The 19,347-nt window shown below is 37.6% G+C and overlaps 1 protein-coding gene across 41 annotated transcripts in view; it reads left to right on the plus strand.

The window, feature by feature from the left end:
* Positions 1-19,347, plus strand: part of CPLANE1 (ciliogenesis and planar polarity effector complex subunit 1) — a 138,651-nt gene that overhangs the window by 47,278 nt on the left and 72,026 nt on the right. For all 41 annotated transcript variants that reach the window (XR_012001297.1, XR_012001285.1, XR_012001286.1 and 38 more), the window contains 6 exons: positions 2,168-2,306; positions 2,986-3,095; positions 3,251-3,409; positions 3,525-3,633; positions 5,410-5,686; positions 7,663-8,566. Coding sequence is in view for 21 of the 41 variants with exons in the window: in XM_072757077.1 (XP_072613178.1) it covers positions 2,168-2,306; positions 2,986-3,095; positions 3,251-3,409; positions 3,525-3,633; positions 5,410-5,686; positions 7,663-8,566 (1,698 nt within the window). In the remaining 20 variants the exon portion in view is untranslated. The remainder of the gene's footprint in view (positions 1-2,167; positions 2,307-2,985; positions 3,096-3,250; positions 3,410-3,524; positions 3,634-5,409; positions 5,687-7,662; positions 8,567-19,347) is intronic.

Below are 19,347 nucleotides of genomic sequence, written 5' to 3' on the forward strand. Positions count from 1 at the left end.
TGATTCCCTTTATTGCTGTATTCTCTACCTCCTTCATTTAGATTTTATTGAGCATATAATTTAATTACAAATTTAGTTGTAGTACATTGATGTTTTCTAATTGGTTGGGATGGTGGAACACTTGTTGCTACCAAAATTATAAGGTCTTTATTCATGAAAGCAAAAAGCCACATTTCTCGTGCAGTTGCATGCCAAAATGTGAACTCTTGCTACAGGAATCTGAACACTTGACAGGGACCAGAGATCTGATTACAAGACTGCTCATGCACATGGCTAAGAGGTTGGTGCTCATTGTTGGCAGGAGGCTTCCTGAGCAAGTGATCTAAAAGACTGCAAGGTGGAAGCTACAATGCTTTTAAGACTTAATCTCAGAAATCAATATAACCAGTTACTCAGTATGATCTATACTCTAGGTGAGGGAAGTTAGGCTCTACCTTTGAAGGGATGAGTTTTAAAGAATTTGTGGACATATTTTAAAACTACCATATTATTATACCAAAGTTAACTAATTCCTTATTAATATCTAATACCTGGTCCTAATAACAATTCCCCGATTATTTTGAAAATGTCTTTTTTATAGTAGGTTTTTTGGAATCAAGGTCCAAATGAGGTTCACCCATGTTTGGTTATGAGATTATAGGAAGGACTATATTATCAAGTCTGACTCAAACTTTATACCAATAATTTCAAGGATATACCTAAAAGACACAGGTGAAAACTGCAATTGCATATATTGCTCCCAAAGTTTTTCTTGCTGTGAAAGAATGTGACCTGGCCTCTGTTTAACACAAAAGAGAACTGAATCAGTTACTGAACATCTCCTTTTTAGATCTCTTTAATTATATAACTTGTGTGACATTTCCAGCAAGCCATATTCCATAAATCCATGTATCCTATGTTTATAATAACCAGCCTAGCTAGGTTCTGTACATCTAGTACATACTGTTAATTTGTTTGATAACAGGTCTGTCATTAGCATGCTTACAAGGGGATTTGATGAGATTGAGTCTTTGTGGAAGTGAATAGAAGAGGGAAAAAGTAGATTACAAGCCTGCTGCTAATCCTTTTTTTCAGGTTACTGTCTCTTAGATTCCTTTTCTTTTATTCTATAGTAGTTTCCTTTAATTTTTTTTTCTCTTCTTGATTTGGTAATTTGTCTGTACCATATTCTGTATGTTTGATAGCGTATCCATTTAGTGTCATTTAACTCATTCCTCTTTCCTTTTATTTCCCCATGAACTAGTAATTACTCTATACTCATTGAGGTAGAGAGGCTTGATCAGGTTCACATTTTTTTTTAAAGATTTTATTTATTTATTCATGAGAGACAGAGAGAGAGAGAGAGGCAGAGACAGAGACACATAGGCAGAGGGAGAAGTAGGCTCCACGCAGAGAGCCTGACGTGGAACTTGATCCCGGGTCTCCAGGATCACACCTTGGGCTGAAGGCAGCGCTAAACCGCTGAGCCACCCGGGCTGCACTGGTTCACATTTTCTTAGAAATGAGTCCTTCATAAATGGTGTTGTATACTTCCCTGTTGTATCATTTCATGTGACACATAGGACTTTTTATTTCACTTTTAATGATGGTGAGATAGACTCAAGGGTTTGGGTTGTGTTTTACCCACTCACATTCTCCATCAACCCAGCAACTTTTTACCTAATTGGACATTGATTGATGATCCTTGCTGCAGTCGGTACTTTATTAGGAGTTGCCAAATGGTGACTTTCTAATCCTGTCACTCAAGTTTTTTAAAGTTATATAGGTAGGTAGAGCTTTTGTCATATTTATTTTTAGGTACTGCATGTAGTTTTACTTTGGATAAGAGATACTTAAATTTCTCTTTTTCTTTATTATGCCTTTGGGGAAAGTCAGGACAAATAGCATTATATTCTTTCTATATAGGCAAAACTGAGAGATGAAAAAAATTTCGTTGAAACTTTCTTTTCACTTTTGTGACCTAGCCTAGTGAATTTTTTGAATTAAATTTGTGAGTTAAGTTTCTGAAACTATGGCTCATTTTAGGGATATTTTCTTACATGGTATAAGAACCATGCTGTGTTTTCTATTCTGTATGGTTTCTCTTACCTGCCTTGTTTGTTCCTTTATAGTTTCCTTAAAAATAGATTTAGATGACTGATAATTAAATATTTTATCATTCTTTCAGATTCGAATGAAAGGATCTCTTCCTTCATTGAGTCCTTTCCCTCAATCATTACTTAATTACTGTAAAGGAGGTGTAGCATTCTTTCGACCTGGAGCAGTTGGAGACCACAAACTTGATGAAGTTTCTGTTAAAGCAATAGGTTTGTCCAAAATGAATTGCTTATGTAGAAATTAGGCCTAAATATTAATAATGACACAATTTACAATTGATTTGGGGAACTTTTTATGCAATGGAATACGACACTGGCAATGAAAAGACAGTATGTGTATATATTACCACCATGGAAAGATACCCAGGATATATTAAATGAAAAAAAAAAAGACCTATTTCACCACAGCATACATAGTATGATCATATCTATCTTTGCGTACTTTTATTGCTTTTAATTAAAAAATCATTTAATAATGGAAAGTATTATTTCTAGTATTGAAAAGTTTTAAACTTAGTTGCCTATCATAAGGAATTTTCCTAATAAATTAACCCTACGGTATTAAGTAGAGCTGTGTATATTGGTTTTGAGCATTATCAACAAAATACTATGAAGCTTAAAGCAAAGAAACTACTAGTAAATAGAGTAAGTTATTTAGAAAAATGTTTTCAATATTTTTAGGCAACTGCCATGCATACAATATTTGTGCATAAAAATTCTGTAAGGGTTTACACGACTTTTATATAATGTGTTGGCAATGAATATATGTTTCTCTTATAATCAACAAAATAGAGACATTTATTTTGGCAAAAAAAACAAGCAGTGGTGAAGTTGTTCTACATTAATGTATATACTCATCCAATCTCTCATATTTGTATTCCCAATTTAGGTTGCTTCAGAGAACTTTGTGCTTTGTGTTGGATGCTACATGTTCGTGATAAGTTATCCTATAGTTGCAGACAATATCAGAAAGCAAGAGAAAATGTGGAGCGAAAAAAGGTATTTCTCTGCACAGGAATAAGAAAGATGAACAAATGTTACTTGGGAAGTTATTGCTTGATTAGAAGATTTTACTGTCTATAACAAACTCTTGAACTCATCCTTATCTATCCATCTAAAGTGAAAAGGAAACGTTTTTCTCAATATCCTTTTAGGACCTCGAAGTGGAGTTTGATTCCTGTATGGTTGAGCACTGTCTCAGCGCAGTGGAGTGGGCGTACAGAATGCTGCCCTTCTCTCGGTTTTCTAATATCGAAGAACTTATCCAAGATCTAATTTTGAGCCTTATTGGAGAACTGCCACCAATCAGAAAGGTAATGTGAATGTAGGTGAAAACAAACTAAATGAAAATCAGAGACTTTAAAAGGATTTTTGTTTTAATTGAGAGTGATATTGCTCATAAAACCCGTGTTTTTACTTTTTCTGAAGGTAGCAGAAATTTTTGTGAAAGCGTTTCCCAATCCTGAGGACATAAGGGTTCCTTTAAGAGAAAAATATCACTCTCTTCAGCAGAGACTCAGACACTGTGTGGTGAAAGGTAGTATTTGTCATTTCTTAGATATCTATCTGATAGATGAATTACTGAAGATTCTTGTTTCTTTTGAAAGCATGTAATTTCTAGTGCTTATGTTTTTACATATTTCTCCTTTCTTTGAAGATAGTATGAGAAGGCAGAAATAAGTACCAATTTTGCTTTGGAACCAGACAAAGCTAACTTCATGTCATGTCTCTGTCAGTTAATAATTGTGTGACGGGGGATCCCTGGGTGGCGCAGCGGTTTAGCGCCTGACTTTGGCCCAGGGCGTGATCCTGGAGATCCAGGATCGAATCCCACATCAGGCTTCCGGTGCATGGAGCCTGCTTCTCCCTCTGCCTGTGTCTCTGCCTCTCTCTCTCTGTGTGACTATCATAAATAAATAAAAATTAAAAAAAAAAAAAATTGTGTGACGGTAGGCAAGTTGCTCAATCTCTCTGGGTCTCATTTCCATATTTGTAAAATGAGTATATTAATATCTACCTTATGAATGTAAATTAAAAGAGGATTAAGGGGCACCTAGGTGACTCAGTTAATTAGTGGACTCTTAATTTCGGCTCAGGTCATGATCTTAGTTAGGGTTGTGAGATTGAGCCCCATGTTGGACTCCTCGCTGGGCATGGAGACTGTTTAGGATTCTTTCTCTTCCTCTCTGCCCCTCCTTCCACGTGCTCTCTCTCTTTCTCTTACACACACAAAGAGTATTAAATAAGATAAAATATATAAAATGAGCATATATAGCACTTTGTGTAATATGGATATTTTAATTGAGAACTAGTGTTCTTCATCTTCCTTTATGGTTATTTGTGTTACTAATTTTATCCTATACATTCAAGATGCCTTTGTGGAATTTTTTCTTGTTAAAATATGCATAATAGAAAATTTACTATTTTCAGGTGTTCAATTCAGTGGCATTAACTACAATCACAATGTGGAAACTTTTAAAGAATTCAAGTTACCTTCTTTTTTAATATCTGCAATCTAGTATTTAAGTCCAGTTATGTCCTATGATTATACATTCTTGCATTGATATATATATATGGCTTTTATTTTTCTTAAGACTTTTTTGACATTCTCTAAAATGTCCTGTTTATGTATAATAATGTTTAAATTTTTTTTCTGTAGACAACCTTGAAAAACTTTCCTTCTTCATGTTTCCCATTATTTTAAGTCAGAAAAGTGTCCTTGTTTCTTTGGCTAAAATTATATTCATTTTCTCTTATTTACCACTCTTGGGAATGGAAAAATAGTAGGGATTGTTTTTTAATTGTCTGATTTTTTAAATAGTTAAATTGCTGCTTCTTTTTTATTTTTTTTAAGATTTATCTACTTGAGAGAGAGTGAGCGAGCATAAAGAGAGAGCTAGAGGGAGAGGGAGAGAATCCCAAGCTGGCTCCATGCCCAGCATGGAGCCTGACATGGGGCTCCATCCCAAGACCCCAAGATCACAACCTGAGCCAAAATCAAGAGCCAGATGCATAACCGACTGAGCCACCCAGGGAGCCTGAAATAGATAAATTACGTCTCAGCTATTTGTTTTCTAGGGCACACATTTTTATGGTCTGGATTCTGTCCCTTTATTGTTCTTTTCTGCAATTCTACCTTAAAATGTGGACCATAGCTTTCTAATAAACACTGAAGAAAGTGTGCTCTGTAAGAATGTGGAAATAAGTCTTAGTCATCAGTTGGATTCCATGTTCCCAGGAGGGACTGGACTTGGGTTCCCCTTTGTCTTGAGTTGAAACATTTTAATTTACTGCAAGGCCTTTTGTTTTTTAGGTCCCCAAAATGAGGAAATGATGTCTGTTATTATGCATTCTATTCATAAAGTGAGAGTGAAAGCCCTAAAACGTGTGGAGAGGAATATAGGTCCTTTTGAGATGAATATCTGGGAACCAATTGAAGAACAAAAAGCCGAGGCTCCAGGTTTTGATAGGTTTTCTCTAGGACTGAGTTTGAGCAGGAGCACACTCACCGAACTGGGGAATCCTCTAGTCCACAGCGATGCAGATACAGCAGACACCTTCTCGGAAGCATGGTCTGTTGAAGAAAAAAGGTACGGTTGAGATCTCTTAATAGCAAATATTCACTTCCTTTGGAAAAAAAATATTTTCGGTATGTTCATGCAGCAGAGGAGCTGATTTCCTTGCCCCTCACTGATTGCACTGTTAGCAGTATGAATGATGTGTTATCCTCCCTGACTCACAGGGATGTTAGGAGGGTAGAATGAATTTGAAAATTTATTGAAAATATTCTTGAGGCCTGAAATAATTTTGCTACCTGATAGTATAAAATCAGGTAAGTAGATGAAATTCTAGAGTTCATCTAGAGATGAAATTCTAAAGCTTTTAGTTTTAGGTTTTTTGTTGTTTTTTTTAAAAGATTTTATTTATTTGAGAGAGAGAGAGAAAGAGAGAGCACAAGCAGGGAGGAGGGGCAGAGGGAGAGGGAGAAGGAGGAGAGGCAGACTTCCTGCCGATCCCTGGCATCATGACCTGAGCTGAAGGCAGACACTTAACCAACTGAGCCACCCAGGTACCCCATTTTAGTTTTTTAAAAAGTAATCTTTAGATTTAAATAATTTAGGATTTTTAGATTAGGTGTATTATTTTTAAGGGTTTCCAGGGAAGGAAATTGCACATTCATCTTTGAAACTTGTCTGTAAATTTTCTAGAGATTCTTACTTTCACTTAAACTTCTATTACTCTAGCTAGTTTTTTTTTTCTTTCTAATTCCATTATCTGCCATGCAGTTTATCCCTGTCATAACTGAAAGGCTATATAATGGACCATAATCTTGTCAGTGAAATAATTTTATCTACTTCAAATGTAAATATCTGCTTAAACCATACCTAATAGTATTATAAATGATGTGCTTGTTTCACCAAACAATTTTGTTGTTAGCACAGGAATACTGTGGAGGCTGCTTCTGTGCCTTCTTAATAAGAAGAGACATGGCACTTTTAGTTCCGGGGCCTGACACAAACGCTTTATTTCTTTTATTGAGGGAACTAGGAATCTGTGTTCTTCCCCAAGGACCATGTTGAAAGGAAATTGATTTAAAAGTAATTATGGTTGACAGTTAAAGGGTTTGCCTAACAGATATAGTAGCAGCAGAAATTTTAGAAAAAATTCCCAACTTTTGTGTAGTAGAGTCTTGAGGGTAGTCCTGCTTATTGCACATTGTATAGTGAAAGCTGAGAGGGGCCGATGCAAGTAACCAGAAACCATAAATGAAGATGTATGTTGGTGGCTTGTGATTTTTATTGACTTTGTATTCCTAAATTGTGACCTCCTAGTGGACCTTTTTTTTTCCCCCAGGAAAACCATTCATGCTTTTTATTTTTATTTATTTTTTTAAGATTTTATTTATTTGTTCTTGATAGACACAGAGAGGCAGAGACATAGGCAGAGGGAGAAGCAGGCTCCCTGGGCGGGAATCTGGTGTAGGACTTAATCCCGGGACTCCAGCATCACTCCCTTGGCCGAAGGCAGACAATCACTCACTGAGCCACCCAGGTGTCCCCATTCATGTTTTTTATTTTATTTTATTTTTTTTAAAGATTTATTTATTTATTTATTTATTTATTTATTTATTTATTTATTTATTTATGAGAGAGAGAGAGAGAGAGACAGGCAGAGGGAGAAGCAGGCTCCATGCCGGGAGCCCGACGCGGGACTCGATCCTGGGACTCCAGGATCACGCCTTGGGCCAAAGGCAGGCGCTAAACCGCTGAGCCACCCAGGGATCCCCCCATTCATGTTTTTTAAAGCGAAATTTCTGTGAACACATTTCAGTCTTTTTTAACACCAATTTCTCCCTCTTGATATTAATGTGTTATATTTTTTTACTCAGAATGTTTGGCTCTAGTAAACAGTTAGAAATCATTTAGCCTAACCCCCTCATTTGAAAGACATTGAGGCATTTAAAAAAAATTTATATGATTCAATCAGTGGAGAGAATCTTTGCCGTCAATTCTGCATCTTAGTGATTAAATCTTTAATTTTGTCTTTTTCAATTTTGTTTTGCTAGAAATACCCCAAATCACATGGAATTAACATTGACAAATAAGTCCAATGAAAAAAAGATATGTAATCAGAAAGAAAATCTTGAAAGAAAAGATCATGAAAAGTTATTACAAAATGCGCTTCCTGTAGTAGGTGTTTGGGAATTTGAACGTGATGATGATGAATATATTAAATTTCTTGATCTCTTCTTGAGTTACGTTCTTGAAAGAGACCTACTTGATTCCAAGGATCCCGGCATTCCATTTCTAACCAGTTTTTCTGGATATCTTAAAGAACATGAGCTTAATTCTTTACTTTTTGATGTACATACAACATTAAAACGACGTCAAGGCAAAACCAAAAGCCAGAACATATTTAGAGCTGGCTCCTGCTTTGTTATTGCTTCTGAGTCATATGAGTCTGAAAAAGCAGAAAACCAAGCACTTTCAGCTGCAGTGCCAGTTAATCAGGAAACCAGGCCAGTTTTAGAGAACCCTTTGAATGAAGTTGATAAATATGAAGGGACGAGTGGATTGTTCGGTTTAAAACAAAAGTCAGTTTACAGAATACAAGATGCCAATTTGGAGAAACCTGTGATCCAGAGATTGTCAAACCATATTTTTTGGACTCCCAAATCCAACAAAACTAGAAGATGTATTTTCAAAGCAATTCAGTGCAGTGATATTAATCCTCAAGAAGATCTTCCTCTAGCACTAAATGACACTTTTGGCAGTATAAGAAGGCTGCTGGAGTGGATGATAAGGTGGTCTGATAGAAGACTGCTCTGTGATCCTAGTCTCACTGAGTTATCCAGTGAGTATAGTCCCGTCATTCGTGTAAAGACCACTACAGCTGCCATTCTTACATCATTGTGGCTTTTGGAGCAACCATATTTTGCTACCTATAAGGCAAAAAATGCCATTTTAGAGGTAAGTACCTGAATTCTTTATTGCATGCAAATGAAAATTCTCATTGTAAATTAAAACTATTTTCATATTTCTTCATCTATTAAAGAATCACCAAGTAACAAAGTTAATGACAGTGTTGGTTATAATCTGCAAAAAACACAATTTTTTCCTTCAAGTGATTCCCTTAATTCTCAAAAATAATTAATTAGGATGTTTTCATAGAGGCTTTGAGGTTTTGAGGTTTTATGTGAGTTTATAAGAACGAAAAAGGAGGAATAAAAATGAGATAATATTAAGTGATACTACAAGTGGTATTGCATTTATATTCTTTTTCTTTCAAGTTTCAGGTTTGGTTTAGAGGAAGAAGGATTAGGCCTCTACACAGTTTTTATTTCTGGTGTCTCATCATATACATTAGGGGATCATTTTTCTTATAGTCTTGGCTAGAATTTAAAGAACCAAACCTAGAAAGGCAGATAGGTATCAGTAGATAAGTTAATGCTTGTTAGCTATTTTTTCTCTCCTCTACCCACTGTTAGCTAGCAGGGTGCTCTTTTAATCTGTTTGCAAGAACAAATATTTTTACATAAATGTCTTTTGATTGAATGGTTGCTGTTGCACTGGAAAAAAAAAGTAAGGAGATGAATTTTTTTGAAAACAAATTTATGTATGGTGAAGTAGTTGGGAAATGAACTTTTTTAATATTTGGAGAATTCCAATAGTTTCTCATTTTTTTCTGTTTTTCTCAACTTTATTGAGGTATAATTGACAAAGTTGTAAGACATTTAATGTATATGGTGTGATGATTTAATATACATATACATAGTGAAAGGATTTCTGTTACTTAGTTAACACAGTTCAACACCTTATATACTTTTTTTTGTTTTTTGAGACAGAGAAGTTCTACTATCTTAGCAAATTTCAGTTCTGTAATGGAATGTTGTCAACTATAGTTACAATGATATTACCTTAGCTCCTCAGGCCTTATTTACTTCATAACTGAAAGTTAATATAGGTATACCTAGTTTTATTGCACTTTGTTTTATTATACTTTGCAGATACTGCATTTTATACAAATTGAAGACTTCCGACAACCACACATTGGGCAAATCTGTTTGCATTATTTTCTAACAGCATTTGCTCACCTCATGTCTCTTTGACGTTTTGACAATTCTTATAATATCTTAAACCTTTTCATTGTCTTTATATTTGTTATAGCGATTTATGACCAGTGATCTTTGATGTTACTATTATAATTGCTTTGGGGCACCACAAACCATGCCCATATTAGATGCTGAACTTCATCAATAAATATGTGGTTTTTGACTCTACCACCAACTGGCTGTTCCCCCATTTCTCTCTTTTCCTTGGGCCTCCGTATTCCCTGAGACACAACAGTATTGAAATTAGACAATTAACTCCACAATGGCCCCTAAGTGTTCAAGTGAAGGAGTCACATATCTGTCACTTTAACTCAAAAGCTAAAAATAATTAAGTTAAATGAAGAAAGCATGTTGAAAGCTGAGATAGGCCAAGAGCTAGACTTCTTGCAACAAACAGCCAAGTTGTGAATACAAAGAAAAAGTTCTTGAAAGTAATTAAAAGTGCTGGTCCAGTGAACACACGAGGGATAAGAACATGAAACAGCCTCATTGCTGGTATGAAGAAAGTTTTAGTAGTTGGGATGGAAGATCAGAGCAGCCACAACATCCCTTAAGCCAACACCTAGTCCAGAGAAAGCCCCTGACTCTTCAACTCTTTGAAGGCTGGGAAAGGCGAGGAAGCTGCAGAGGAAAAGTACGAAGCTAAGCAGAGGTTGGTTCTGAGGTTTAAGGAAAGAAGTCATCTTCATAACATAAAAGTGCAAGATGAAGTAGCAAGTGCTGAAGCTCCAGCAAGTTATCCAAAAGATCTAGCTAGAATAATTAATGAAGGTGGTTACACTAAACAATAGATTTTCAGTGTAGACATGATAACCTTGTACTGGAAGAAGATGCCATCTAGGACTTTAATAGCTAGAAAGGGAAAGTCAATGCCTAGATTCAAAGGATGGGCTGACTCTCCCGTGGGTCATTGGCTGCCCTGTTCATTAGCATACAAATAGAGGCAGCTGCTGAAGGCAGCTAACTGGACCCCAGCTTTCTGCTGACCGTAAACTCCAAGTCTGTGCGTGTTTGTGCAACTGTCCTTCTGGGATAAACTGGCAGCAGTGGCCACGGTGCAGCAAGACTCTCCCACAGAGCATCAGTGTGACTCTGTTGTGCCAGGTCCCTAACATTTGGAATTTTGAAACTCAGCTGGTATGCCTGAGATAAAAATACAGGAGCACCGCACCCCCAGGTGGGCCCATAGGTCAGACAGGGTGAAGGCAAGGATCTGACAGAAACACAGGAGGGGAGATTGTTTGCTCTTCTGAGGGCTTCTTTTTTATTTATTTATTTATTTATATATTTATTTATTTATTTATTTATTTATTTATTTATTTATTTATGATAGTCACACACACACACAGAGAGAGAGAGAGAGAGAGGCAGAGACACAGGCAGAGGGAGAAGCAGGCTCCATGCACCGGGAGCCCGACGTGGGATTCGATCCCGGATCTCCAGGATCGTGCCCTGGGCCAAAGGCAGGCACCAAACCGCTGCGCCACCCAGGGATCCCTCTTCTGAGGGCTTCTTGAACAGTGGGGGCATGAACACCCCTCTCTGGGGACAAGAGAGCAAGGTAATGCCATTCTGCACTCCCCATCAGTATAGACAGACTTCAGTGAGCAGCATTGTATCCCAAAGTGGAGGCTTGAGCCACTTAAACCAAGCCCCACCTGTCTGTGCTCTGCAGGTGCTTCTGAACTAGGGCAGGTGTGACTGAGAGAGCAGCAGCTCCTTACCCCCAGAAGACCAGCACAAACCCTCTGCACTCACTAAGACTACTGACCATAGAGTGTGCAGAGTTTAAGCTCTGGGGACATAGAACCTAGCCTCTTTCATTCATTCATTTGTTCATTCTTCCTCTCAGAGCATATGCAGGGAGGGGCAGAGGGAAGGGAGGGAGAATCTCAAGCAGATTCCATGCTGAGCGCAGAGCCTGACATGGGGCTCAATCTCCTGACGCTGAGATCATGACCCTAGCTGAAACCAGGAGTCAGATGTTTAACCAGCTGAGCCACCCAGGTGCCCCAGACCTAGCCTTTTTTGATAAGCAGACAAAAACACACCTAGTTAAAACTTGCCACACACTGGACAAGGTCCAGATACTCCCCACTGCAGGAGGGGAGAGACTCTGCAGAGGACTAACCTGAGGGAAAGAGCAGCCAAAACACAATAGCAGAGTACACACAGCATACAACAGAAACACTTCATGAAGGACCAGGCCTTGGATGTTATAGGACCTCTTCTTAATATAGCCATTAATCTCAGGAGCAGGAAACATAACTAGTTTTTATAACACACCAAAGACAGAGACAAAATGCCAAGATGGAGGAATTCACCCCAAAAGCAGGAAGAAGAGGTCATGGGTAGGGATCTAATCAAATCGGTTATAAGTAATATGCCTGAACCAGAATTTAAAACAATAATTATGAAAAAAGAAACAATAATTTTAAGTATACTGGCTGGATTTGAGCAAAGCATAGAAGACACCAGGAAGTCCCTTACTGCAGAGATAGAAGACATAAAAACTAGTCAGACTGAAATAAAAAATGCTATAACCAAGATGCAAAACCGGCCGGGTGTAATGACCACAAGGATGCCAGAAGCAGAAGAATGAATAAGTGATGTAGTAGATAAAATTACAGAAAACAATGAAGCTGAAAAGAAGAAGGGAAGAAAAATATTGGATCACAAATGTAGACTTATGTAACTCAACAATTCCATAAAGTATAATAATATCTGTATCATTGGAGTCCCAGAAGAAGAGAAGAAAAGGGGCAGAAGGTTTATTTGAGTAAATTATAGCTGAGAACTTCCTTAATCTGGGGAAGGAAGCAGACATCCAAATCCAGAAGGCATAGAGAACTCCCATCAAAATCAACAAAAGCAGGCCAACACCAAGACATATCATAGTAAAATTTGCAAAATACGGAGATAAAGAATCCTGAAAGCAGCAAAGGAAAAGAAAGCCCTAATGTACAATGGAAGACAAATATGGTTAGCAGATCTCTCCACAGAAACTTGGCAGGCCAGACGGGAGTGCCATGACCTATTCAACAAGCTGAATGGGAAAAATATGCTGCCAAGAATATTCTATCCAGCAAGGCTGTCATTCAGAACAGAATGGGAGATAATGAGTTTCCAAGACAAAACTAAAGGAGTTCATGACCACTAACCAGTTCTGCAAGAAATATTGAAGGGGACTCTTTGAGTGGGAAAGAAAGACCAAAAGTAACAAAGACCAGAAAGGAGCAGAGACAATCTGTAGGAACAGTGACTTTATAGGTAATACAATGACACCAAATTCATATTCATTGCTATCAATAATAACTCTGAATGTGAATGGACTATATGCTCCAATCAAAAGATATAGAGTGTCAGAGTGGATAAAAAACAAATAAACAAGATCCATCTATATGCTGGCTACAAGGGACTCATTTTAGACCTAAAGTTACCTACCTGTAGATTGAAAGTGAGGGGATAGAGAACTATTTATCATGCTAATGTCAAAAGAAAGCTGGAGTAGCCAAACTATATTTTAAACAAAAGACTTATATCAGACAAACTATATTTTAAACAAAAGACTATAATATGAGATGAAAATGGGCATTATGTCATAATAAAGAAGTCTATCCAACAAGAAGATCTAAGAATTATATTTATGCTCCCAACTTGTAAGCGCCCAAATATATAAATCAATTAGTAACAACATAAACTAATTGATAATATGGTAATAGTAGGGGGCCTTAACACCCCACTTACAGCAATGGACAGATCATCTAAGCAGACAATCAACAAGGAAACAATGGTGCAGAGCCTGACATGGGGTTTGATCCCACAATCTTGAGATCATGACCTGAGCTGAAATCAAGAGTTGGACGCTAAACAGCTGAGCCACCGAGGAGCCCCAGTAGAGGACCTATTCTTGATAAAAACTCTCAACAGAGTATGGATAGAGGAAACATGCCTCAACATCATGAAGCCCAAATATGAAAGACCCACAGCTACTATCATCCTCAATGGGGAAAAACTGAGAGCTTTGCTCAGGTCAGGAACATGACAGGGATGCCCACTCTCACCACTCTTGCTCAACATAGTACTAGAAGTCCTAGCCTCAGCAACCAGACGAGAAGAGATAAAATGCATTCAAATCAGCAAAGAAGACTTCAAACTCTCACTTTTCACAGATCACATAGTACTGTATGTGGAAAGCCCAAAAGACTCCACTCCAAAATTTGCTAGAACTCTTATAGCAATTCAGCAATGTGGCAGGATACAAAATCATTGCACAGAAATGCATTTCTACACACTATCAATGAGACAGAAGAAAGAGAAATTAAGCAATTGATCCCATTTACAATTGCACCAAAACCCGTAAGATACCTAGGAATAAACCTAACCAGAGAGGTGCAAGATCTCTACTCTGAAGACTATACAACACTTATGAAAGAAATGGAAGATGACACAAAGAAATAGAAAAACATTCCATGCTCATGGATTAGAAAAACAAATATTGTTAAAATGTCTATACTACCCAAAGCAATCTACACATTAAATGCAATCCCTATCAAAATACCAACAGCATTTTTCATGGGGCTAGAACAAATGATACTAAAATTTGTATGAAACCACAAAAGACTCTGAGTAGCCTAAGCAATCTTGAAAGAGAAAACCAAATCTGAAGTCATCACAACTCTGGACTTCAAACTATGTTACAAAGCATAATCAAGAAGACAGTATGGTACTGGCACAAAAACAGACACATGCATCAGTGGAACAGAATAGAAAACCCAGAAATGGACCTGCAATTATTTAATCAACTAGTCTTTGACACAGCAGGAAAGAATATCCAGTGGAAGAACAGATAGTCTCTTCAACAAATGGTGTTGAGAAAACTGGACAGCTACATGCAGAAGAATGAAACTGGACCACTTTCTTACACCATACCCAAAAATAAATTCAAAATGGTTGAAATACTGAAATGTGAGACAGGAATCCATCAAATCTTAGAGGAGAACACAGGAAGCAACCTTGACCTTGGCAGCAGCAACATCTTACTAGACATGTCTCAAGAGGCAAGGGAAACAAAAGCAAAAACAAACTATTGGGACTTCATTAAGATAAACAGCTTCTGCACGGGAAAGGAAACAGTCAACAAAACTAAAAGGTGACCTACTGGATGGGAAAAAATATTTGCAAATGACCTATCTGATACAGGGCTAATATCCAACGTATATAAAAAAAACTTAAAAAGTCAACACTCTAAAAACATAATCTAGTTAAGAAATGGGTAGAAGATATGAATAGATGTATTCCAAAGAAGACATCTAGATAGCTAACATCCAGATGTGAAAAGATCTTCAACATCATCGTTGAGGAAATACAAATGAGAATCATGATGTGATACAACCTCATACCTGTCAGAATGGCTAAAATTAACACAGGAAACAACAGATGTTGATAAGTATACAGAGAAAGGAACCCTCTTATATTGTTGGTGGGAATGCAAACTGTGCACCTACCCTAGAAAACAGTATGGAGGTTTTCCAAAACGTTAAAAATAGAGCTGCCCTACAACCCACAATTGCACTACTAGGTATTTACCAAAAGGATACGAAAATACTGATTGGAAGGGGCACATGCTCCCTGATGTTTAGAGCACCATTATCAACAATAGCCATGTTATAGAAAGAGCCCAAATGTCCATCAACTGATGAATGGATAAAAAAAGATGTGATTTATATATATATACATATATAAACATATATATATAAATATATAGAAGCAAATATATGTATATATAAATAATACTCATGCCTCAAAAAGAATGAAGTATTGCATTTGCAATGACATGGATTAAAGCTAGAGTGTATTATGCTAAGCAAACTAAGAGAAAGACAAACACCATATGATTTTACTCATATGTGGAATTTAAGAAACAAAACATAAATACAGAGGAAGGGGGAAAAAAGGAGAAGGAAGCACACCATAAGAGACTCTTAACTATAGAGAACAAACTGAGGGTTGCTGGAGGAGGAGGTAGGTGGGGCATGGCCTAAATGGATTATGGGTATTAAGGAGGGCACTTGTGATGAGCACTGGTTGTTATATGTTAGTAGTGAATCACTAAATTCTATTCCGGAAATGGATATGTTAACTAGCTATATGTTAACTAACTAGAATTTAAATTAAAAAATTTTTTAAAGACATGATTAATCAAATAAAAATTAAATAGGGGCACCTGAGGGCTCAGTTTGAGTGTCTGACTCTTGATTTCAGCTCAGGTCATGATATCAGGGTCATGGGATCAAGCCCTGCATCGGTCTCTGTGCTCAGTGTGGAGTCTCCTGGAGATTGTCTGTCTCCCTCTGCCCCTCTCCCTGCCCACACTATCAGCCAATCAGTCAAAATCTTTTAACAAATAAATAGAAATTAAATAGAAGAAGAAAAAAAACAGACCGACTCTTAGTGGTTAATGCAGCCAATGTCTTTAAATTGAAACCAGTGCTAATTGACCTTTCTGAAAATACTAAGCGCCTTAAGAATTACGCTAAATCTATTCTGCTTATGCCTATAAAGGAAGAACAAAGCCTGGATGTCAGCCCATCTGTTTACAACATGGCTTACTGAATATTTTTAGCCCAGAGTTGAGACCTCTTACTCAAAAGAAAAGATTCCTTTCAAAAGATTACTGCTCACTGACAATGTACTTGGTCATCTAAAAGCTGTGATGGAGATGTACTGTGACATTCATGTTTTCATGCCTGCTAACAACTACATGCATTCTGTAGCCCATGGATCAGGGAGCCATTTTGACTTTCAAGTCTTATATTGGAGGAACTTTCATATTTCATAAGTCTGTATCTGTCATGGATAGTGATTCCTCTGATGGATTTGGGCAAAGTAAATTGAAAACTTCCTGGAAAGGATTCACCATTCTAGTTGCCATTAAGAACATTTAGGATTCATGGGAAGAAGTCAAAATGTCCGTATTAAGAGTTGGGAAGGGGATCCCTGGGTGGCGCAGCGGTTTGGCGCCTGCCTTTGGCCCAGGGTGCGATCCTGGAGACCCGGGATCGAATCCCATGTCGGGCTCCCGGTGCATGGAGCCTGCTTCTCCCTCTGCCTGTGTCTCTGCCTCTCTCTCTCTCTCTCTCTCTCTGTGACTATCATAAAAAAAAAAAGAGTTGGGAAGAACTTGATTTTAACCCTTCTGGATGACTTTGAAGGGTTCAAGACTTCAGTGTGGAGGGGGAGTAACTGCAAATGTGGTAGAAATAGCAAGAGAAGTAGAAGTAGAACATAAAGTTGTGGGTAGCCCAGGTGCCTCAGCGATTTAGCGCTGCCTTCAGCTCAGGGCCTGATCCTGGAGACCTGGGATTGAGTCCCACATCAGGCTCCCTGCGTGGATCCTGCTACTCCCTCTGCCTGGGTCTCTGCCCCCCCCCCCCCACCGTGTGTCTCTCATGAATAAATGAATAAAATCTTTTTAAAAAAGCATAAAGATGTGACTGAACTGCAGCAATCTCATGGTAGAACTTTAACAAATGAGGAGTTGGTTCTTAGGGATGAACAAAGAAAGTAGTCTCTAGAGATGGAATCTACTCTTAGAGAAGATGCTGTGAAGACTTGTTAAAATGCTGACAAAGGACTTAAAATATTACATTAACTGTATTTGATAAAGCAGCAGCAGGGTTTGAGAGATTGATTTTGAAAGAAGTTCTGTTGTGGCTAAAATGCTATCAAACAGTATCCAATCCTAAAGAGAAATTACTTGTGGAAGGAAGAGCCGATGAACATGGCACTTTATTGTTGTCTTATTTTAAGAAGTTGCCATAGCTCCCCCATCCTTCAGCAACCACCAGCCTGATTAGTCAGCAGCCATCAACAATAAGACAAGACCCTCCACCAGCAAGAAGGTTATGACTCCCTGAAGCTCAGATGACGGTTAGCATTTTTAAGCAATATAGGATTTGTTAGATAAGGTGTGTACATTGGTTTTGTAGACATAATGCTATTGCATACTTAATAGAGATGATAGTGTAAACATAACCTTTATATGCACTACACTGAGGAACCAAAAATTTTGTTGCCTTGCTTTATTGTAGTATTCACTTTATTGCAGTGGTCAGGAACTGAACCTGTAATATCGATCATATATACTTGTACTCTTTTATTAACCTCTCCCCATTTCCCCCACTCCCTAGTTCCTAGCAACCACTTCTCTATTCTCTGTTTTTATGAGTTTGATTTTAGATCCTACATATAAGTAGTGCTATGCAGTATTTGCCTTTCTCTGTATGGCTTATTTCACTTACCATATTGCCCTCCAGGTTTATCCTTGTTAATGAAAGGAATGGGATTTCCTTCCTTTATAAAGGCTGAATAATATTTCATTATGTATATACACACTTCATTTTCTTGATCCATACACCTATTGACAGATGCTCAGGTTGTCTCAGTACCTTGGCTATGGTGACTAATGGTGCAATGAATATGGGAGTACAGATAATTCTTTAAGATAATGGTTTCATTTCCTTTGGGCATATACCCAAAAATGGGATTGCAGGATCATATTGCGGTTCAATTATTAATTTCTTGAGGAGCCTCCGATACTCTTTTCTATTGTGGCTGTAGTGGTTTACATACTCATGAGCAGTGTATAAGGGTTCACTTTCTCTCCATTCTCCCCATTGTTTGTTATTTCTTGTCCTTTTGATAATAACAATCCAAACAGGTGTGAGGGGATAACTCATTGTGATTTTGATTTGTATTTCCTTGAAAATTAGTGATGTTGACTATCTTCTCATGATTCTGTTGGCCATCATATGTTTCCAACATTCTTTGGAAAAATGTTTATCCAGCTCCTCTGCCCAGTTTTTAATCAGTTTTTTTTTTGTTTTGTTTTGTTTTTGGGTTTTTTTGCTATTGAGTTGTATGACTTTTAATGTATTTTAGATATTAACCTTTGATCAGATATATAATTTGTAAATATTTTCTCCCATTCCTTAAGTTGCCTTTTCATTGTGTTGATGATTTCCTTTACAGTGCAGAAGTTTTTTAGTTTGATAAAGTCCCACGTGTTTATTTTTGCTTTTGTTGTCTTCACTTTGATCAAATCCAAAAATCATTGTCAAGACCAATTTCTTTATTTTTTTTTAAAGATTTTATTTATTCATGAGAGACACAGAGAGAGGCAGACACAGGCAGAGGGAGAAGCAGGCTCCATGCAGGGAGCCTGACGTGGGACCTGATCCTGGGTCTCTAGGATCACGACCTGGGCCGAAGGCAGGCACTAAACTGCTGAGCCACCAGGGATTCCCCTCAAGACCAATTTCAAAGAGCTTACCACTTATGTTTTCTTCTGGGAATTTTATCGTTTCAAGTCTTACATTCAAATCTTTAATTCTTTTTTTTTTTTTTAAAGATTTAATTTATTTATTTGAGAAAGAGAGAGAGAGAGAGAGAAGGAGTGGGGGCAGAAGGGAGAATCTGCAGAGGGAGAGGGAGAAGCAGACTTCCTGCTGAGCAGGGACACCAATGTGAAGCTCAATCCCAGGACCCCGGGATCATGATCTGAGCTGAAGGCAGGTGCTTCAGCTTTCCATTTATTTGTGTCTTCTTCAGTTTTTTCATCAGTGTATTAACATTTTC

The sequence above is a fragment of the Vulpes vulpes genome, chromosome 4, assembly GCF_048418805.1.
Source record: "Vulpes vulpes isolate BD-2025 chromosome 4, VulVul3, whole genome shotgun sequence".
In the NCBI taxonomy this organism is placed as follows: Eukaryota; Metazoa; Chordata; class Mammalia; order Carnivora; family Canidae; genus Vulpes; species Vulpes vulpes.